Consider the following 22,523-nt stretch of genomic DNA (forward strand, 5'->3'; position numbering starts at 1 on the left):
GGTGATCGATTGTGTTTCAATATTGTTACATAGTTGTCCAATCATTGTTTCATTCCCTTTTGATATGCAATAGACTGGTGCGATTTATTTTTTTATTTACAGGTCTTGTGTTATCTGGCACCTCTCTTCCCAAAAAATATCAATTTGTTTTGGCAAGATGAGGTACTACTTTATCAAAACATGCTATGGATATAAATTATCAATTGTAATTGCAATCCTCAACATTCACGCACACACATACATGTGTATGTATGCATATTTGTTTCATTCTTGTATCCGGTTTCTTTTTTTAATCCTTTTCTGGGTGCAATATAACATTTTATTTCTTGCCAATATCTTGGGTTTCCTTTTTTAATCCTTCTTTTGTGGGTGCAATGTAACTATTTTATTTCTTGTCAATAGCTTGGGTATTTAACTTCTGTTTGAGCTAATTTATACTTTTTTAAAATGGCTACTTTAGCAATTCAACTTTGGACTTTGTCATCTATTTTCACCTGCTTTGGATTTCGGTGACTCCATTAAAGAATTTTGGTTTGGAAGGATTCAAAGGGATTTCTTTGTTTTTCTTCTCCATTGGTTAATCGTTTTGAAGCTGCAAGGATATCTGCTTTCCCCCCAGTACCATCCTTTTAAGTTTTATTTTTTAAAATGATTTTTGTATGTATTTTCTAGTCAACATTGTCATTTTTTTTTTGTTTTTTTACCTTCTCGTTAATTTTTGTCCTTGTGAATGGTTCTTTTGGGTTTGTACTTTTTATGTATTTTTGTTCTCATTTTGTATCCTTATATTTTGAGCAATAGTCTCTTTCCATTTAACTTTGGACTTCTAAGTTCCCAGAGGATAACTATTTGATTTTTGGTTTGTTAAAAATTAAGCTTATGAACACTAATTCCACCTATTGATTTCTTTATTTTGTTGTCTACTTTTAAAGAGTGCTTTCAATCTAAGTCAAGTTTTGAAAACTTAAAAAAATTAGTTTGTAAAAACTAGTTCTTATTGTTAGTAGTTGGCTAAATATTCAAATGTCTACCTAGAAAAGATGAAAATCATGATGAAACGGCAAAAAACAAGCACAATTTTTATACACTAAAAGGAAAAGAACAAAAGGGTTACAAATGGACCTAAATTACTGGAATTAGGATAGTCTCCATATTTATCTTATTTGTTTGTTAATTTTGATTCTGATACCCTTTTAACTTCAAACCGTGTTCGGTGCAATGTGTTATAATTCTCCTTCTCATGTTTTATAGTTGTGATTCGAAATATGGATCTGTACAAGGTCTCAATAACGTGTTAGCAATGTGCAATGTGTAGGTTTTTTTTAGAACTCAGAAGTATCCAGAAATTCTAAGATCCTGACAAAAAATCTTGAAAGAAATTCCTACCATTAGAGATCATTTTTATATTAACTCAAAAGGAAAAGAAGAGAAGTATTTAACACAGAAATGCTTATCACCCACCCATAAACTCACTCATTTAGTAAGGTCACATGCTTATCTCATAAGAATAGTTGAGGTGTGTATAGGTAGGCTCATACACTCATACATATAAAAGAATGTTGAACTAACATTATCATGTGAGATTGGATGGTTGAGATGCAGGCTCAAACACTCATAAAAAATAGTTTAATAAGACATTATCATGTGAGATTGGATATAGAACTATGAAATGCATTCAAATAGAGGTCAGGTCCCTCACATTACACAATATTGGCAAGCTAGATTTTTTAAAATTCATTAAATGATAGGTTATCCTGTTAGACGTTTGAAATGTTCTGCGTTCTGTGTCTTAGGGTGGTTTTTGGTGGGATGGGAACTGGAGTCTAGGCTGTTATCCTCATTTTGTTGCATCTGCATTCTATTAAGAGGAAAAACAAGACAGTGTTCAATTGTTCATAGTATTTGTCAAATAAAATTGGGACACTAAGTTATAAATTGGAGCAGATCGATGGTTGAGTTTATAAATCATGAAAATTTCTCAATGTATTGAAATACTGCAAAGTTGACCAGTTGCTGAGTCACTTCTATGAAATATAGTATGTCTTTTGTGTGGACCATGAATTGTCTATCGGGCTATTACTGTCTTTTTTTAATTGTTTTTACTGTTATGCTATTGAATCTGATTGATTTTTGATTTGGGAAGTTCTAGATACCTAAAATGAAGGCTTATATTAGTGATTCAGAAGATCTAAAGCAGAACCCTTTATATCAAGAGACATGGGATGACATGATAATTAACGTGAGTGTTCCTCTTTGAAACATGAACATTTCAACTTTTTTTTCTTCTCGGATATGCACTTTTCTAACTTTAATTCTCACGGTGTTTTAATCTAGTTTTTTTTAAATATAGTGATACGAAATTAGAAAATTGTTTTAGATCCTTGCAGTTTTTCTTTTATAATCCAAGTATTTTGCTCAATTTTCTAATTAATGTGGTCTAATAAAAAGTCAACAAGTGAAAAACATCAATCATATATATACATATATGTAGATGTACGTAGGCTCCAAGTTTTTTTTGAAACAGAGACAAAAACTTCTTTATTAATAAGAACTCTAAGTACAAGAGATTAATACAAGAGCAATAAAGAAAAAATAAAAAGGGGAAACCTAAGGGATCGGGAGACGCCAGACATCTCAACTAGGTTGACATCCCCATAGCACCAATCATCATATCCCGAGAAAGTAAATATCAAAGCAAAAAAAAACCAACAAAGGAGCAACCTGATAACATACAAGGGACCAGAAAAGACTGTAAAAAAATGAACAGAAAATTCAGAGAAAACACCAGAATACAATACAACCTCAAAATAAAATTAAACAAGGTCAAGACTTCAAAGCTTCAAAACTTTGGTCAGAAAAAACTGCAATGCAGAGAAAATGAATCAGTAACGGTTATGCTTGATTAAGAAAGGCATTCCAGTTGAGGTAAATATCTTTGAGAGCGATCAAAAGTCCAAACTAATTTGAACAAGGAGAAAATCCTTTTCCAGCCAAAAGAAGAGACGGGACAGAACAAGAAAATGTGATAAAGGGTCTCACTAGAACAAGAAAATCCTTTCCCAGCCTAGAAAATGTGATAAGAATCGCCCCCAATGACCCAGAAGATGCCACAAAGTTAATAGCATGTAAAGTAATAATTAAGGACAAGTTACTAATTGGTTTCGAGAAATAAGATATTTACTCTGTTATAGGATAATTTTCATGCTAGTGTTTCCCCTCAAGCTATAATACTAACCCACTAGTAAAGGCCCTTCTTCGTGATCCTTACCATTTACATCTGTTTTTGAGTCACAGTTTCTTGCAGAATCTTTGGACGTGATTCAGGACACGAATTGGGTTATATCTCTTGGAAATGCTTTCAGCAATCAATATGAACTTTATGTCTCTGACGATGAACATTCTGCTCTACTTCACAGGTGATGGAATTTAGTTATTTAAATGGGCATATTCTATGACTTTCTGGATGATGATTTTTTCCATTGTAAAATTTTCTTAAATGTCATACATCTGTGTAATTTCTTTTTCAATCTCTGGCATTTTATGCCTCTATCATGCTATCCATCAATCGTCTATGTTTATTTAATTCATACTTTTCTTATAGGTGCTTGGGCATACTTCTTCAGAAGATCAATGATAGAGCCTATGTACATGATAAGATAGATTTGATGTATAAACAGGCTAATATTGCTGTTCCCACAAATAGGCTTGGCTTGGCAAAAGCAATGGGATTGGTATTTATTGTTGGCTCTTTGTTGAGTTTTTCAACTTCGATCAATTAGTTCACATAAATAATCTTTGTTATTGGCCGGTACAGGTTGCATCATCCCACTTGGATACCGTATTGGAAAAGCTGAAAGACATTCTGGACAATATGGGGCATAGTTTTTTCCAGAGGTTTGTACTTGGATGTGCTTTTATATTTGATTGTTCTGGATTATTATCAATAAGTCGTCTTTTCCCCTGAGCATCCCTCTAATCAACTGCTTGATGCTTTCAAAATGTTTTTCGTGTTTAAGCAGGTAAAAGTTAAGTCTGCATGGTTGTTTAGATATATTATCAGTTAAATGTATGTTGCCCACATGTTTCACTTTGAAATCTGTTTTTATTTTCCATGGATGAGAATGTTGCGACTAATATTCTAAGTTTTTGCTGCACGTTTTGTTCATATGGAAGAGAAGCTATTGTTTATACTTTATATGGAATATGATACAAATGCCCTTTCCTCCTTCCTTCTTCCTTTAAAGCTCATTCTTACTCTGTGATTGTCTTACTCACCTTTTGCGTCATTCACCCTTTTAAGCTGTAAATTGAATGTCAACTTTCCTTCTTCTGAAAGACTGAAACATACATCTGACTGCTGAGGAGTCTGACAAGGTGTGTCCTTTCTTTTACCTAAATGCAGATTCCTATCATTTTTTTCTGATGGTTTTAAAAAAGAGGAGTCTGATGACATACATGCTGCTTTGGCTCTCATGTATGGATATGCTGCAAAATATGCTCCATCAACAGTTATTGAGGCCAGAATAGATGCTCTTGTTGTGAGAAATCTTTTCCCTTTGTTTTGTACTCTTACCGGTTTATTACTAAATTCAGCATATGCCAATTGACTTCCTGGAGTAAAATATGAGAAAACACTTTATCTTCTGTCCATTTGTTTGATTCTATTCTGTTCTAATCTGATAAACATAAAATGTCTTTAAAATCGAACAATGGGGTGCGAGACAAAAAAGGTCCAATATGTGTTTGAGTGTTTTATAGATGGTTTCCAGCAGAAAGTAAGATATAAAAATACAATCAACTGTCTAAGTCTATGAAGATTCATTCTCATCTGAAAGTGGGTGTTGATTTTCATACATCATGACTCCTGGAATGTATTTTAGTTATACTATGCATTTAATTTAACATAATCAAAAGAACACGGTGAGGTCCTGAGTTCGAACTCCTGTAATGTTATTTCGTCTCCATTTAATGTCGCTTGTCACTTGTTTGGCTTCTTACAATTTTTCTAGCCTACAAGGGAGGGGAGTGCTAAAGGTATTGATATAATTATTTTTTTTTTCTAACCTATTATCGTAGGTTTTTCTATGTTCAGGGGTGATTTTACCGATTTTTTTGTTTCCTTGCAAAATGCCATTTACTTGCTTACCTTTGTACTAGATTTAGATGTTTCTTACCTAATCACCTCTTTGCTATGAGTTTTGATGTTGCATATTTCCTAAATGTTTATTTAATTATTTATCTAACAGGGTACAAATATGCTATCACGGCTTCTTAATGTCTATCATCCTACAGCAAAACAAGCGGTCATCACTGCAATTGATTTACTGGGTTTGTACAAATATGCTATCTTATTTGGTTCAGTTGAAACATTTTTCTTGAAATATTTGGAGAGTATTCTTCTATATCGAAGTACATTAGCAAAGTTAGGAATAATGAAAAGCCACATACCTGCATAAAAATCTAAAAATACAATTCATCTCAAGTGGATGGTTCTTGTATGTTGTTCCATGATCAACTCAGTAGGGAAGTAAGGAAACTTCGTTAAGGTGGACAAATTATTATTTACTGTTCATAATTAATTTATTATTATTATTGTTTGGTTTTAACAAGATATGAACTTCTCGTTGATCTAATGAAAAATACAAAAAGTTGGTAGGAAACAAACTCCTAAAAGGAGTGACAAAGAAGCAAAGAGAAGTAAGAATACAAGAAGCTAATCAGAACTATATTACTAGTAAACAAATTAGAACGAAAGCACCAATGTGAAGCTTTGAGATTGCTAAATCCAAATGCTTCATCCAAACTCTAGTATTGTCTTAATTTTTCTTTTACTTCCTCTCAAATCAAACATCTGAAGTTATGGATTGGACAACATTTTTTTTTGGATAAGAAACAGATATATTCAAGAGAATAAAGAAAAAACAGCCGAAGGGCAAGGGATAAGAGGGCTCTCTCCGAGAAGAACTAGCATATAAGGGCCTTCGAAAATCATTGAAAGCCTATTACTACAAAAGTGATTGGTGTAACTGGTACTCCAAGATTGGACAGAAATAATCCATAATGAATTACATTTTTACATCATTACTTTAATTTCTTAAAATTTCTTTAATTAAAATTATAAGACACAAAAATGTATTTTGCCACAACCTAGGATTACAATTGAAGAAAAAAGTGGGAGTTGGATCAAGACAAAATTGGCTGGCTTTCAGTAGCCTGATTATGTCTTGCATTGAAAATTTTAATTCAACAACCTAACTAAAGAAAAAAGAAACAACTTTCGTTCAGACACAAAAAAAGGAAAAGAAAGAAAAAAGGCCATCAAAACAACCTAACTAAAAGAAGGGGTTCCAACTAAGTAAAATGTTACCAATGGAATAGTTACAAAAGGTCTTCAAAATCAAAACCCAAAGGGACACACATGAAACCTAAGCAAAGACCAAACCTCACTATGATCCCTTTCTTTACCACGTTACCCCTGATCGTTCTTCTCCTCCCAAACATCCTAAATCACAGCACACACCCTAGCAAACACAAAAAACACCCTCTCTCTCTGAAGGGCAGATGGAGGAGATCTTTGCATGAGTGCTCCTTTGGCCAGCATAGCTAATACCAAACTTATGTCGGAAAGAGCACCACACAGCCTCCACATACTGGCATTCTCAAAAGTTTGTGCTAGTGTCTTAGAAGATTTTTAAAACTCTCGTGGAATCTATGGCTATTGGACTGTCCTTATTTTTTAGGTGGGATATTATCCATTTGGACACTGGACTTGTGTTATAGTAGCTTTTGTGCTGTTGGAATTAAAGTAAAAGAACATTGTAGACACTGGGATTCTAGTATGTAGGTTCTATGATGTTGAAATGAAGGGAATGCTGATCTTTACTTTATATAGGTCGTGCTGTCATTAATGCTGCTGAAAATGGGTCAACGTTTCCCTTGAAGAGAAGGGATCAGTTGCTTGATTACATATTGACATTAATGGGTAGAGACGACAACGGTGGCTTTTCTGATTCTAATTTTGAACTTTTGCGCACTCAGGTGTCAATTATATATAATTCTGGTGGTCAATAATTTATATTTGATTTGTACTCCCACTGATCAGATGGATATTTTTCTAGGCTCTTGCTTTAAGTGCATGCACTACTTTGGTTTCTCTTGAACCAAAACTTACTATTGAAACTAGAAATCTTATAATGAAGGTAATATTTATTATTGCTTTATACTAGAATTGATAATGAAATCTTTATTTTGATGATTGATCTAGACTTTATGAATATCTGAATTATTTTTCAGGCTACCTTAGGGTTTTTTACTTTATCAAGTGAACCAGCTGAAGTAGTCAATCCTCTAATTGACAATCTTATTACTCTTCTATGTACAATTCTTCTAACAAGGTATTTAATCTTTGAAGTTCATATGCTCCTTTTGATTTTTTCTGTTAAATAAAGCATCCATTTGTCCTTAACATAAAGTCAACCACGCCTCATCTTATTATTTCTTACATGTAGTTTTATTTCTTTATTTATTTTTTTTTTTAAAAATGTTTGTACTTATATATTTATACTTTTGTAATCAAGAAGCAGAATTTCATTCATCAATGAAAACGAGGAAATGAAATACAGTCATCCATAGACTACAAACAGTAGTCTTAGGATGGAAAAAAAATACAGAAATAAATAAAAATTAACAAAGACACAAAAGGCTAAAACCCTTAACCGTTATAAAAAGGCCTCCCATTTATTCCTAATATCATCAAGAAACACATCCATAAAAAAAATTAGACAACAAACACCACCAGAAATCTTTATTTTTGAATTACAAATGATCCACCCAGATTTGTCAAAGAAAAATACTTTGATTTGGTAACCAAATGTCTGAGAGAAAAGCCTTGGAAGCATCAATCCACGATATTAGCTTTTCTGAGAAGTATCAGACGACAAAGAATATGTTGAATATGTTATCTTGGATCTTCCCAAAAGATATGCCTCATGTTGAGTTGAGAAAATAAAGTACTTCAACAGCGACAAGAGAAATGCAATGAAGTACCAAATAAGACCAGCTTCTAGTAGCCTTCAAACATACAGGACAAACTAAAGGATAGCCTAATAAAAGGAAGTTTCGTCTGAGAAGTGTCTGGAGGTTGGCTTTGTTTTTTCTCTAAAACCTGAGCATTCAATGTTGTCTCGAACTATTGGTTTGTTGATGCTGTTGATTTTGAGATAGAAAGAAAGCAGATAAAATTTAGTTGTCTAGGAGTTGGATTTTTGTCGGTTGCAATAGTAGTTGTTATTAGTTAGATATTTTGTTACCTTTGTTGATGATCACTCTTGCATGACTTGGTTATTTTTTATGAAAAATTGCTCTGAGTTACTTTCTCATTTCAGCAATTTTCATGCTGAAATTCGAACACAATTTGGTGTATGCCTTAGAACCTTGAGAAGCGACAATGTTGGTGAGTATTGTTCAAAAGCACTAAATTCGGGCATTATCCTTAGAGCCTGTATACACATGGAATCATTCACCAATCATCCTGTGCTGATACTCCATCCCAAAATGGGGTTGCAGAATGAAAGAATAGGGATCTTCTTGAAACTACATGGGCATTATCCTTTCAAATGCATGTTCCAAAGCATTTTTGGTTGATGCAATTTCCACAGCTTGTTTTTTATAAACCACATGCCTTTGCTTGTTCTTCAAGGTTAGATTCCTTATCATATTCTCTATCCAACAAAACCATTGTTTCCTATTGAGCCTAAAATATTTTGTTGTACTTGGTTTTGTTTGACATGTTCGTCCTAATTTAACGAAGTTAGACCTCAAGTCTTTGAAGTGCATTTTCTTAGGCTATTCTCGTGTCAAAAAAGGATACAAATGTTATTGTCCAAGTTTGTATACATATTTTGTCTCTTGAGACGTTACTTTCTTTGAGGATAAGCCTTTCACTACCCCTTTGCCTAGTATTAGTCAGGGGAGGAGGAGGATGATCTTTTTCTTTATACTTGCATCTCCAACTCCCTCCTACTCTACCTCCAGCATCTGCCCCTAATTGTCCACCAATACCTAAAGTCTACTCACGTTGGTAGCAACCTCCAGGTGGATGTTTTGTCCCAAAAGACTCTTTGTTTTCAGATTCAGGATCAAGTGATGACCTTCCCATTGCTCTTTGTAATGGTAAACGTTCTTGCACTTATCCTATTGTGTCTTATGTATCTTATGACCTATCATCATCTCCTACATGTTCGTTTGTTAAATCTTTTGACTCTGTCTTGATACTTAAGACCGTTCACGAAGCTTTGTTTCATTCTGGGTGGCGTAGTGCAATGATTGAAGAGGTGAATGCCTTAGATGATAACGGTACTTGGGATTTAGTGTCACTTCTTGCAGGAAAGAAGACTATTGGTGCAAATGGGTATTTGCAATTAAGTTAATCCTAATGGGTTAATAGCTCGTTTAAAGGCACGCCTTGTGGCTAAAGGTTATACTTAGACGCTTGGGGTTGACTATTTTGATACATTCTCTCTTGTTGCTAAGCTTACTTTTGTCAGGTTATTCATTTCTATGGCAGCATCTCAAGATTAGCCTTTACATCAGCTTGGCATTAAAAATGCCTTTCTCCATGGTGATCTTCAATAGGAAGTCTATATGGAAAAACCACCTGGGTTTGTTGCCTAGGGGAAGAATGGTGAAGTGTATTGCCTTTACAAATCCTTGTATGAGTTTGAAGTAGAGTCCACGTGCATGGTTTGGAAAATTTAGAAACGCACTTGAGCAGTTTGGAATGAAGATAAGAAAATTGGATCACTTGGTTTTCTACCGAAGATCTATTATTGAATTATTCTACTTGTTTGTTATATATGTTGATGATATTGTTATAACCGACAATGATACATCAAGTATAGAGTGTTGAAGTACTTTTTGGGTATTGAAGTAATGAGAAACAAGAAGGGTATTTTTATGTCACAGAGAAAATATGTGTTTGATTTGCTATTTGAGACAGGAAAATTGGGAGCCAAGCCATGCAGTACTCCGATGATACCTGGTCTACAACTGTTGAAAGATGGAGAACCATATTTAAATCCTGTGAGATATAGAAGATTAGTTGGGAAGTTAAATTACCTTACAGTAACACGTCCAGACATAGCTTATTCAATAAGCATTGTGAGTGGCCTCACCCACATTGGGATGCAGGACAACACATTCTATGTTACCTTAAGGTTGCACCTGGACATGGGATTCTATATAAAGATCATGGCCATATGAACATTGAATGTTTTTCAAATGCTGATTGGGAAGGATCAAAAGAAGATAGAAGATCGACATTTGGGTAGTGTTTTTGTTGGAGGCAATATGGTCTCGTGGAAGGGTAAAAAGCAAAACATAGTTTCACCATCAAGTGCTGAATCAGAATACAGAGCAATGGCACAAGCAGTGTGTGAAATAATGTTGTTACATCAACTCGTGGTTGAGTTGGGTTTTAATACTACAATTCTGACTAAGTTGTGGTGTGCAAATCGAGTTTCTCTCCATATTGCATCTAACCTAGTATTTTATGAGCGTATGATTGTCATTTTATTTGAGAAAAAATAGAATAAGGTTTGGTGTCTACCGGATATGTGAAGACTAGAGAAGAATTAGGGGTTATCTTCACAAAAGCAGTGAATGGAGTTCAAAAGGAGTACCCATGTAACAAGCTGGGCAGGATGAATATATATGCTCTAGCTTGAGGGGGAGTGTTATGATATATATATATGTAGGAGCTTACTAGTCGTTTGTCTATTATTGTAATTTACTAGTCTTTAGTTAGGGTTTCCTTGTATGCGATATATTGAACTCTATTGTATAGAATGAATCAAGTGAGTTATTTCATATTTTCCTCTAACTTCAACAATTATTACCTGAAACTTGATTCGTTTTAATTGTCTATATATTTGACGACCCAGTGGAGAAGATGGTCGAAGTCGTGCTGAGCAGCTCCTGCATATTCTGAGACAAATTGATCCATATGTTTCATCGCCAGTGGAGTGTCAAAGGAGAAGGGGCTGCCTTGCTGTGCATGAGATGCTTGTCAAGTTTCGTATGGTTTGTATTAGTGGATATTGTGCACTAGGGTGCCATGGAATTTGCACACACAACAGGCAAATGGATCGGAATCTGCAAGGAATTTGTCCCAAGTTGCCATGTAAAGTTTGTTCTAGCATTAGCTTTCAAATGCTGCTTCTTTCTAGCTTTCTCCCTTTCTGTTCACATTTCTACAGTTCTTCACCTCTTCTTTTTTTTTTTTCCCAAATTGATAGCGGCGTTTATGTTACCAAGTCGGGAAGCCTTGTGTTTAGGAGAAAGGGTTATTACTTATCTTCCACGTTGTGCAGACTTAAATTCTGAAGTTAGAAAATTTTCTGCTCAGGTGATAATTTTGAACATCTTTTTTGTTATTTGCTTTCTAATTTTCTCACAGATATGATGCAACTATGTAAGTTTTGGTTCCGCCTTTTAGATTCTGTTTCCTTTTCCTTTATTTATCTATTTATACATATATATATTTTAGATCTTGGATCAACTCTTTAGCATCTCTCTTGCACTGCCAAGGCCAGCAGCTTCAAAATTTGGTGAAGATATAGAACTATCCTACACTGCTTTGTCATCTTTAGAGGATGTTATAGCCATCTTAAGGAGTGTAAGTTTGTCTTAAGGCCTCCACCCAAACATCTTTCATTCATGTTATTTATTTGGTCAATTGGATCATCTTCAAGGTCACTGAATGATGTTTGGATGATGAGGTTTATTTTTCCATATAGGATACATCTATTGATCCCTCTGAGGTTTTCAACAGAATTGTTTCCTCTGTCTGCATTTTACTGACAAAGGACGAGGTAGGGAGTAGTTTGAATGTGGTCGTTGTTGATCACCTAAATGTCAAATTTATTATTTCATTTATGTTTTGCAGCTTGTTGCTACGTTACATGGATGTTCAGGAGCTATATGTGACAAGATCAAGCAATCCGCTGAAGGGGCCATTCAGGCTGTCATCGAGTTTGTCACCAAGAGAGGAAATGAACTAAGTGAAATGGAGATTGCAAGGTTTTACATTATATGAACTTGCGATATATTTCAAATATTAGGGAAGTAATTGAAAACCATTTTTTTCATGAATATTTTTTATGAACATCTTCAATGCTATGTTATTGTTTAGGACAACCCAAGCATTACTTTCTGCTGTGGTTCATGTCACTGAGAAGCATATACGATTGGAAACTCTTGGAGCAGTATCCTTTTTCTTTTCTGATTAATAATTAGCTAATATTTTCATATTGATGGTGTAGTGAGTACTTTTATCATTATATTAAAAACAGGGCATTGCATGCGGTTCAGGATGACGTGATATTCATTGCAGTAGCTTCTTCAAAGATTTTTCCATTTACATAGAATTCTAAAACTATGAACAATAGATTCTATTTTTTTCTGATGAAGTGTGAGACAAATTCAAAAGGCAGCGCCTACTGGGTGGCTATTAAAATGATGGACAAACTCAAGCCACTAACTTTGTTTTAGGTAACTTGATTTGTTGTTTGATTAGCAATAGGCCAAAACAATAGGATCTAGGCTTACCATAAGCTTAGACAATACGAAGTTGTTGGACTATTATATCTCCATCTGAAATTATTTATTCAAAGACTTTAGGCTAACTGTGGACTTGATGTTTGTTACCTTCAAGTGCCAAGATTAGTGAGGAAGTCGAAGCAGAGGCAGATGGGTTATGTCGAGGTCACTGAGCAACATCGTCTAGTAAACAGGTTTTTGTTTTAATAAACTTATGAGGAAGTAGATGTTAGGAACCAAGGTAGTATAGGCTATCTTTGTCCCACATCGGTTAGGATAGAATGACCAATGTGGTACCTAGGTGGCTGGACTTGAGTCTCACCTCAATAGTTGACTTTTGGAAAGTGGTTCTCCAAGGTGCGTAAGTACCTAATAATGCTATCAGAACTGGTGGTTGATGTTCTTTATAGGAGCACTGGAAGAAGTTTCTGACCAGGTGTTTCGAAGTGAAGTACTGTCGTCTAGTTACGAGATGTCAGCTTTTCAGAGATGGGGAACCAAGCACATTGGTTAGAATAGGGTGACCAATGTGGTATTTAAGTGGGTTGACTCTTTTATCTCAATAGCTAGCTTTTGAGGTATGGTTCTCTAAAGGCTCGTTCAATAACGCTCTCGTTTCCAGTTCCTTGTTTCATGTTTCTTCTCTTTTGATAACAAGAAACGAAACTATGTTTGATGACTATTCTCGTTTCCTGTTTCTTTAAAAAAAAAACATAAACATAAGTTTGTTTGATAACTATTCTTGTTTTTCTTTTCTTGTCTTTTTTGCAACAATAATTAATATATATATATATATATCATACATTAAATATAAAAAAAATATTTCTTAAAAGATTATGTCATCTAATACAAGAAAGTCTCATTGACAACTAAAATATAATAACAAAGTTGTATCATATCCTTTCCAAATTGGATCGGCACGACACTGTCATCTCTAGCTCAATTCATTTGTCTTAAATGATGTTGAGTTGAATTCAACTTAGTTATATAATCATGCAAATATCGTGGTTGTAAAATATTAAAGTTAAGCTAAATGAATGTTTTAGTTAGAAACATTACTATTGTAAAATTTTACTCGGTTTTCCCTAAAAAAATCTACTAGATCATATACTAAAAATACTAGAATTAAAATAATATATATTTAAAAAATTAATACTAAAAAATTGAAATATATAAAAACTCAATATATATATTGAAAATTAAAATAACATATAAATCTAAATATTAGATAAGTTTAAAATTCAAAATTAATATAAAATATAAATATAGCAGAATTATTTTGTAAATAGCAAAATTAATAAAAAAAAAATGTAAAATATGGAAACAAATATAAAAGGAAAAAGAATGAATATCAAAATTCCTTCACCAAATTTCTGTGTTATTTGTTTCTGTTTATTTGTATGCTCCTTTTATTAATTTATTTTCCTTGTATATACCCTTAACCCAGATAGATTTCTTCCCTGGCCGAGAATACAAACCCAAAGGTTGTCTTTGATGAAGTATTGGCTACTGCTGGAAGAGATATAATCACAAAAGATATATCTAGGCTCCGTGGTGGCTGGCCAATTCAGGATGCATTCTATGTGAGCTCTATTTAGTTTCCACCTTTTAGAACGTTTCATTGGTTTGTCCTGGAACATATGTTACTCTGCTTTTTCCACTTCTCTGAGGGCTTTACACTTATGTTGTTGACACTTGACCCACGGAATTTAAGCAAAATTAGGTGGTGACTAGTGAGGTAGTAATCATCTTTCAAAAAGATCCGAGAGGACTCTTATTTCAAATATTGTACTAGTATCGTTCTTATTTAAAGCCTTAGTGGACTTCTAGACTTATTGATATTCTTCAGCAGCTATGTAAGATACAATATGTATTTGCTTCTAAGTGCTTTTGTTGGATCCTTTGAAACTCTCTTCAAAGTTAAAAACCTATATATGCATTCAAATTCTCCTGTTTTACAGGTATTCTCTCAGCACACAGTACTTTCGTTTTCTTTCCTGGAGCATGTGCTATCTGTCCTAAATCAAGTTCCCCTCAATCAAGGAAGTCAAGATAGAGCAGAATTTTCTAGCCATGGGCCAGATCATATAGAGAATGATATTTCACAGGCAGCTATTGTTTCATTAACTGCTTTTTTCAGGTTGGTGGAATAATAACTGATCCCATTAAATTTGCTACTTTTATTTCAGTTGCATAATTTATTGTTTTTTCCCCTGGAGCAGAGGAGGTGGTAAAGTTGGAAAGAAAGCTGTCGAACAGAACTATGCTTTAGTTCTTGCAGAACTTATTCTCCAGCTGGGAAGTTGCCATCATCATGCAAGCTTAGGCCAGCACGAAAAACTAAGGTAGTGACATATTTTTGCACAAATCTGTGTGAAATGGAGCCTAAAGCATGTCCTCTTTGTTCAATAATATTATGTAGTCCTGTTTTGATTTATTTTGGTATATTCTTTTTTGAAACGGAGACAAGCCTCTTAGATTATTATTAATTAAAGAAACTTAAGTTCAAAGTACGCTCAAAGTACAAGAGTATTATACTAAGAGCAAGAGAAAATTTAGTTTACCTCTACAACAAAAGCTACAAAACAAATTCCAAATAGAAGAGATCAAGCTAAACATAGAAGAGATCAAGCTAAACAAAACCATATATGAAGAAATCTAATTACAAAGCATAATGCAAAATCCTCTCGTAAAGAACTAAGGGTCAATTTGGATTGAATTAAGAAAAAATGTTTTTCAATAAACTCATTTTTGTTTAAACTCTTTTCCCTAAAAATTGTTTAAAATACACTTAAAAATCTATTTTGAGTGGCTTCTAAACACTTTAATTTTTCTCAAAATAATTTATTTTCTAAATTAAACACTTGAAAATGTAATACAAACGCACCATAAATTTAAACTAAAAACTTTCAAGATGCAACTGGCTGCCTCAAAACTGTCTAACCAAATTAATCCATAATCCTGAGGAAGCTCAAAGAAGTCTTCCACTATTCAGCATCAGCGTGAAGGATTTACTTGCCACCCATATGAAGGGAAATCCAAGAATGACTGAAGTTGGTCTTACATCGAGGAAAAATACATAAAATACTGAAGAATCAAATTAGAATAACTCCACAATCAGCAACTATTGATTTTAAATCATCTGGTATTTTGCAAGACCGGGAATAAGAACAAGTAGCAGACGACAATTTTGCGGACCTTGGGTCTTCCTCGCATTGAAACAGGGCATTGAAATTGGTTTCTAGAGGCTCAAAATGTTTCTGACTTTCAAGTTCGGTTGACCTAGCTCCAATTCCTCATTACTAATGCAGAAAGGAGAGTCGAAAAAAGGCTCACCCTTCTTGTTGGATTGATTGAGAGGGGCTTTGCTTGGAGAGTCCTTCAGAAATTTTACCTTGGAGTTAGGCAAAGAGAATTCAAAGTACTTAAACTGGGTAGAGTGAGGATGATGAGAAAATGACTTAGAATAATAGGCTGGGGCTTGAACTTGGGTGCAACTGACTTCCAAGAAATCAGAATTAGCCTCTACAAACAGCTTGGACTGCTGGAAAAAGCTAATGAAAGAGAATGGGCAATATTTTCCTCAAGCAAAACAGGTACTTGATCATCTAAAATCTAGGCTTTTTAAGTACTGTTTTGCCATAATCTTCTTTGATTTCTTCTTCGAGATAAAATACTTTGGAAATGGCTTGAGGTAACGTGGAAAGATCTTGGAAAAAATTTTTCTTTTCAAATTTCCTCGGAACTTTTTGATGAGGAAAAAAGAGAAGAGGAGATGGGAGCTGAAGATGAAGGGTTGAAAGGAGGGCAGCAGCCGTTGGTTTCTTTTGGAAAGTAGCAGCTGAAATAATTTCAGCTTTCAGCTTTTTGTTCATAGGATTGGAGGAAGGAGGATCACCAAAAAGAGGGCTTCATTCAAAGTGACTCTTCAACATCTTCTTTCTTGTTCCTTTTAAAGCAAAATTTCTTATTCTCTCTCCTTCTTTAGTGTGACTCTTCGAATCCAGCCGAGTTCACACTACACTCCTTGATGTCCAAATTTAAAACCACTATCGCTTCAGGGGTGGTGATCGGCGTCGGCGCTACTGCTGGCGAGGCTAAAAACTAGCGAGTTCCCTGTTTCAAACCTTCAAAAGGATTCCTTGTATATGAAAGATTTTTTGGATTGATCTTAGATTAGATATTCTCTACCCCTCCGGGAAGAATGAATCTTCAACTCCTTCATCTTTTAAAGCTTGGTTTAATCTTTGCAAGTCAAATGGGTTTGAAAAATCCTCAAATGATAAATGGCCCTGGGATAATGGAGGAGGCTCAATCTGTTTAAAATCATCAAAGTGTAAGAAAAAATTCCCTCGGTTAAAGTATGTTATTTCTAATGGAGCTTACAAAACCACATTGGTTTCTTTTTACATGATCTTTGCTTTTGAAACATTTAGAAGGTTGAGTGTTTCAGAAGCGATATTTTCCAGACCTTTAAAATGATCTCCTATAACTTTGAACATTTGATTGCTCCAATAATCGAGAGAGGTTTTTTATCTTAATCCATCCATAGCCCTCAATAACAGATGGTCTGCTTTACTTTTACTCTATTTCTCAAATTTTAAATGAAAAGGACCCATTACTTGCCATACCTCTTCCTTTCCAACAAACTCTTCTAGAGATCCTTCAGCCAATTTAATCAAAGTATTCTCGGCAAACAATGGATTAATGATTATTTTTTATTGAAAAAGATCCTCCAAGGTTTTTCTAATTTCCTTCCAATCATCAAACACAAATAATCTTGAAATAATCTATAGATTATCGAAGTCTTCTTTTAAAACTTCTGGATTTTTAATGACCCAGTGCTGACTTGCACTCTGAAAATCTGAGGTCAGAACGGGGGAAGAAATGCTCTGTTTTACCAATTCTTGAACAGAGGTTCCATTAAGCATCACCTTTCAGCATAACTTGCTCTAATGACTCAGAAGGAGGCTGCAAGGAGGCATGGAGATGATTTCTGTACCAAATCAAATAATCGTGCTTCATCAAGAATCTTTCCAACATTTTGTGAAAGGATTTCCAACCCTGTCGAGAGACACTAGAGCAAATATGGATGAAGGATAAATTTTTGTTCCTCTGCCAAGCTACACACCTCGTAATCCAACCTACTTTTGACCTAAATTTTAAGAGCCTTGTACTTCCAAAATCATCAAAACCGTTTCGAAGAAGAAAACTATTCTCGGGGCCACTCAAGAATTCAGAAATTTCCTTCAAGAACCATTTGAATTGAGTGTCTGATAATGACAATATCTTCCGAGCTTCCACGTCTTCAATATGGAAGTAATCTTTGTGAACCAAATTCAGTAAGGGGCGTTCACTACTTTGCATCTTTCTACTTCCGTTTTCATCAAAATTAGACTGCCACTGAAACAGAGATGGACAAGAAGATTCGTGCTCTGGGAACCTACCGGAGAGGAAGAATGACAAATGCCTGAGTTGAAAATGGGAGCCGGAGTGTGGTTAGGGGCGAAAGAAAGACAGTGAGGATAGAGGAGGGAGGAGAGAGGCATGGCTAAGATCGTTCTTTCTCAGCATTAGTTCTTATTACATATCGCTGTAATTTGAACATTAGTCACATTAGTCTCTTTTCATTGCATCAATAAAAGATGTTTATGTTTAAAAAGAAGGATGGATGAACAAATCCCCATTCTCGGACAGTACTCTAGATTATGAATGAGAGGGTAGGTATTGGCTCAACTTATGTTGGAGATACGGTGATTTATTTTGGTATATTCATAATCCAGTTAACGTCTCTGGAATATCATGGAGGACTGTTAGGCCACACAATTCTAATGATTGGGGGTAATGTGACGAAAAAAATAATGAAAGAACCGGATTAAAAAAGGAGGTATTATGCTCAATGGGTAAAACGTTTGAAATACAAGCAGATGTATATGAACCAAGTATTTTGAGGGATCTGGGTGCCAATACCAATGGGTGAAGTGGAATTGTGATGGAAGTTTCACTCCACGTTTGCTGTTCTATCCTTTGTACGTCAATTAGTTGGAAGAATAATGCCAAGACATCTTTTTTCTTTTTTTTTCTAGTGTTCGAAGTTATTGGCAATCATGCTTACTGTGTTTATTTCTCTTCTTTTATTGACTGCATTCAAGTTTCTGATTGAAAAAAAATCATAATTGTATTTGTTTTCCTCTACTTTTGCAGGGCTCTTCTCACAGCATTCCAGGCATTTTGTGAATGTGTAGGAGATCTAGAAATGGGAAAGGTAGACAATCTACTAGCATCCATCCCATTCTTCCTGTGTCATAAGATCTCATGGAATTTTGTTATTTGTAGATCTTAGCTAGAGATGGAGAGCACAATGAAAATGAGAGGTGGATAAATCTTATCGGGGACCTTGCAGGTTGCATCTCAATAAAGAGGCCAAAAGAGGTACACGTGTAGAATGACAACTATAATAGTTTTTGAGGATATAGGCTTAATTTTCAAAAACCATAGTTTTGCTAAACATAACACAAATATTTGATGAGTTTGATTTAAATGAATTCTTGTTTGGGTGCCGTTTTGTAATTTCTTGGGTTTGCCTTTGTCGAGGGTGCCTTCTGTAACTTTTTCCCTTCTTCCTTCCTAAGAAATCGAGAACTTTCCATTGAGACTGTAAGACGAACATGAGAAGGATATATTTCTTGGTAAGAAGATAAGTATAAAGTCACGTGTGTTCCACAGCGTGGCATATTCAAAGGACATATGGCTTTTAGTTCTGATGCTTGAAGTTACTTGTAAGCAGTGTCTTGCTAGTCTATTATTTATTTCAAATCTGTATTTAACAGACTTCAGATGTACTTAGCTGTCTTTGGATCCAAATAAAATATTTGTCTGGTTTTGATCATCACAAGGACTTTACATGGTTCTCTTCTGATGTGGTTTTGCGTATTAATATGTCACATAATTGAAATCAAATCTTATGGTTAACCTTTCAGGTTCAACATATATGCTTGATAATGAGTAAATCAGTGAATGGACATCAAAGATATCAAAGAGAAGCTGCTACTGCTGCATTATCTGAGTTTGTCCGGTACAGGTATTAAGAGAAGAATCATATTCCTGAGTAGCTTTCTTTAGTTGGATTTAATTTATTCACTTCATGTAAAGTATTATCGGTTATCTGTTTGTTTTGATTTTTGTTTCTTTTTATTGAGGATCTCACATTGAAAGAAATCAAGAGACCGTTATGTTTTTAAGATATATGAGTTACTCCTTTCATTGCCAATTAATATAGAACCCTATGCTATCTAATTGGTGTAAAAGCCAGTCAAGGAATTTTATTCTAATCAGATGCACACTTCCTAACTCTTGTAGTGGACATGTCGGCTCCTTGTTAGAACAAATTGTTGAAGTGTTTTGTCGACATGTATCCGATGAATCTCCAACTGTTAGACGTTTATGCTTAAGAGGACTTGTACAGGTATTCGATTTTCCTTGTAGTTACTTCATCATGGATCAGTGATAGAAATAGGGATTGACGTCCAATGCCTTGATTTCAGTTGTGATTTTTTTATTAGTTGCGCATTTGATATAAAGTTGAGTTTTATTATACTGTTGGAACATATGAATCCGGTTCTGAACGAATGGTTCACTGGTTTTTCTTTCTCATTAGATTAAGGGCAATGATACAATAATGTTGCATTTATTTGATTGCCAATTGTCAGAATACCTTGTTACAATCTGTCATCACACTGTCATAAATATAGTAATAGAAAGTGTCTTTTGAACCCATTGGCATTCTTTCTTCTCTTGTGAAAATTTTAATTGCTGACTTCTAAAACTTTGAAACTGCAGATACCAGTTATTCAAATTATACAGTATACAGCTCAAGTTCTGGGTGTAATATTGGCTTTATTAGATGATGTTGATGAATCTGTGCAATCAACTGCACTGTCGTGCTTGCTTATGGTTGTTTCCTCCTTTTCAATTTAACGTAGAATGTTTTTTACTTATTTTAGGAATTCTGGTCTGCTTATTTATCAACTTTCATGTACTTGTCTTAGATACTTGAAGCATCTCCCAATGATGCAGTGGAACCCATTCTGCTAAATCTCTCTGTGCGGCTCCGTCATCTCCAAGTTTGTTCCTGCATTCTTCAACCAAGAAAAAGTGTTTCAACACGCTGGTATTTTTATTACAAGAATTTGTTTATTGCAAACTAATACCCTAGTTGTATCCAACAGAGCTGCATGAATACCGTTATACGAGCTAATGCCTTCACTGCATTTGGAGTCTTAAGTACCTATGGAGTTGGGCAGCAAAGTGAGGCTTTTCTTGAGCAGGTTTTGTCCCCACCACAGTTACCCACTAAATTCAACAGAACCACCTTTCTATTTGAATATTTTACTTTATCCATTTTGATACAACTTTTAGATTTTTGTTTGTAGTGGCAACATCCTTGTTTTATAGCTCTCAGTAAAAAAAATATTTTTAAAAAAATCAATATCTGTTTTGTAGCTCTTACATGCCCGTTTTCTCTATGGTATCACTTGTGTGGCCATTTACATTGCAAAAATTTTTGTTCTAGATTTCATGAAGTACTTTTTATTTTGTATTGTGTAATGGGTATAATCACGTTTGTTGTGTTAATATTTTGATGGGAGTATTTTAGGGGCCTGTTCTATTAGATTTATTTGCAACTATTCTGTCCTCAGGTTCATGCAACCATTCCCCGCCTTGTGTTGCATGTTTATGACGATGATATTAGCGTTCGTCAAGCTTGCCGGGTAATGATTAACAATCTTTTTAGTTAATATTTTAACATATACTGCCTTTGAAATGTAACATCTTTTGTTTTGTTCTTATACCTCTTTATTTGATATTATCATTTGGGGACAGAGTACCTTTAAGCGGATTGCTCCATTAGTGGAAGTGGAGGAGCTGCCTACCCTCTTCAACATGCATTTTTTCAATTCAGATCATCGGTGAGTGATAAAGTTTGACTTGACTGCCTACTCTTGATTTTATGATTATTGATTTCTACATAGCAATGAAATACAAATATTCCTGATTGCTTCCTTTCAGAAATGACTACGTAGACTTCGTCCGTGATTTCTCAAAGCAAATTTCTCAGTACCTCCCCTCCAGGGTTGACTCTTACATGGCAATGACAATAAAGGTATTCATTCTGACTAACATATCTTCAAGAGAAATATTGCACTAGGAAATTATTTTCTTCCTGGCAATCACCTTTCTAGGGGTTCGACTTTTTTCAGCCATGCTTCTCCCATTGTTCCATCTTTGACCATGCTATCATTTATATGCTAGATGTCTCACACCTTGTATTATTTTTTAGATTCCCACCTATTCGCTTTGTTGCATCATAATTTACATTCTTCTTTAACTTTTTGCTGCCGATCATGTTTTGTGATTCTGTCGGTATAAGTTTATGGTCATTTTAAGAAATGCTTCTGGCATTTTGTTGGAGTTGTGGTACGCTTGGAGCTTGGTGAACCGATTCTGAGGAAATGGCTTTTTCTTTTTTATATAATTTACTTATTATTTGTTCAATGTTAACCTTAGCCAGCAAAATTTCACTCTTCCACATGTGATAGGTATATATAGATATCCCAGTGATAGATAGTGACTTTTTGCTATATTTGAAAACATTTTCCAACCGTTTGGCATTTAAATAATTACCTTAAATTTACTATAACATTATTTTATAAGTAGTAATGGTAGGTTAAACAACACTTGTCATCTTTTTGCTTAACCTTTATTATATATGATAATTTTGTTCTTATTCGAAAAGTTTGTGTGCTGTGGCAGGCTTTCGATGCACCTTGGCCAATGATTCAAGCAAACGCTATTTACTTCTCTAGTAGTATGCTAGCTCTGACTGATGACCAACACATTCTGTCCCTTCACTACACGCAGGTTAT

General features: G+C 34.6%; 1 protein-coding gene across 1 annotated transcript in view; it reads left to right on the forward strand.

The window, feature by feature from the left end:
• The window catches only part of LOC101204719 (protein SHOOT GRAVITROPISM 6), a 32,957-nt gene that overhangs the window by 9,791 nt on the left and 643 nt on the right, over positions 1-22,523 (forward strand). The window contains exons 21-50 of the mRNA XM_011659377.2: positions 103-162; positions 2,150-2,239; positions 3,295-3,416; positions 3,602-3,731; positions 3,815-3,894; positions 4,403-4,538; positions 5,247-5,328; positions 6,893-7,038; positions 7,119-7,199; positions 7,294-7,394; positions 10,941-11,179; positions 11,295-11,404; positions 11,546-11,674; positions 11,796-11,870; positions 11,945-12,078; positions 12,191-12,263; positions 14,049-14,180; positions 14,559-14,737; positions 14,820-14,942; positions 18,802-18,862; positions 18,934-19,029; positions 19,578-19,678; positions 19,957-20,062; positions 20,437-20,550; positions 20,646-20,720; positions 20,826-20,924; positions 21,297-21,368; positions 21,481-21,566; positions 21,667-21,760; positions 22,411-22,518. Coding sequence (XP_011657679.1) covers positions 103-162; positions 2,150-2,239; positions 3,295-3,416; positions 3,602-3,731; positions 3,815-3,894; positions 4,403-4,538; positions 5,247-5,328; positions 6,893-7,038; positions 7,119-7,199; positions 7,294-7,394; positions 10,941-11,179; positions 11,295-11,404; positions 11,546-11,674; positions 11,796-11,870; positions 11,945-12,078; positions 12,191-12,263; positions 14,049-14,180; positions 14,559-14,737; positions 14,820-14,942; positions 18,802-18,862; positions 18,934-19,029; positions 19,578-19,678; positions 19,957-20,062; positions 20,437-20,550; positions 20,646-20,720; positions 20,826-20,924; positions 21,297-21,368; positions 21,481-21,566; positions 21,667-21,760; positions 22,411-22,518 — 3,234 coding nt within the window. The remainder of the gene's footprint in view (positions 1-102; positions 163-2,149; positions 2,240-3,294; positions 3,417-3,601; positions 3,732-3,814; positions 3,895-4,402; positions 4,539-5,246; positions 5,329-6,892; positions 7,039-7,118; positions 7,200-7,293; positions 7,395-10,940; positions 11,180-11,294; positions 11,405-11,545; positions 11,675-11,795; positions 11,871-11,944; positions 12,079-12,190; positions 12,264-14,048; positions 14,181-14,558; positions 14,738-14,819; positions 14,943-18,801; positions 18,863-18,933; positions 19,030-19,577; positions 19,679-19,956; positions 20,063-20,436; positions 20,551-20,645; positions 20,721-20,825; positions 20,925-21,296; positions 21,369-21,480; positions 21,567-21,666; positions 21,761-22,410; positions 22,519-22,523) is intronic.

The sequence above is a fragment of the Cucumis sativus genome, chromosome 6 (genome assembly GCF_000004075.3).
Source record: "Cucumis sativus cultivar 9930 chromosome 6, Cucumber_9930_V3, whole genome shotgun sequence".
NCBI lineage: Eukaryota > Viridiplantae > Streptophyta > Magnoliopsida > Cucurbitales > Cucurbitaceae > Cucumis > Cucumis sativus.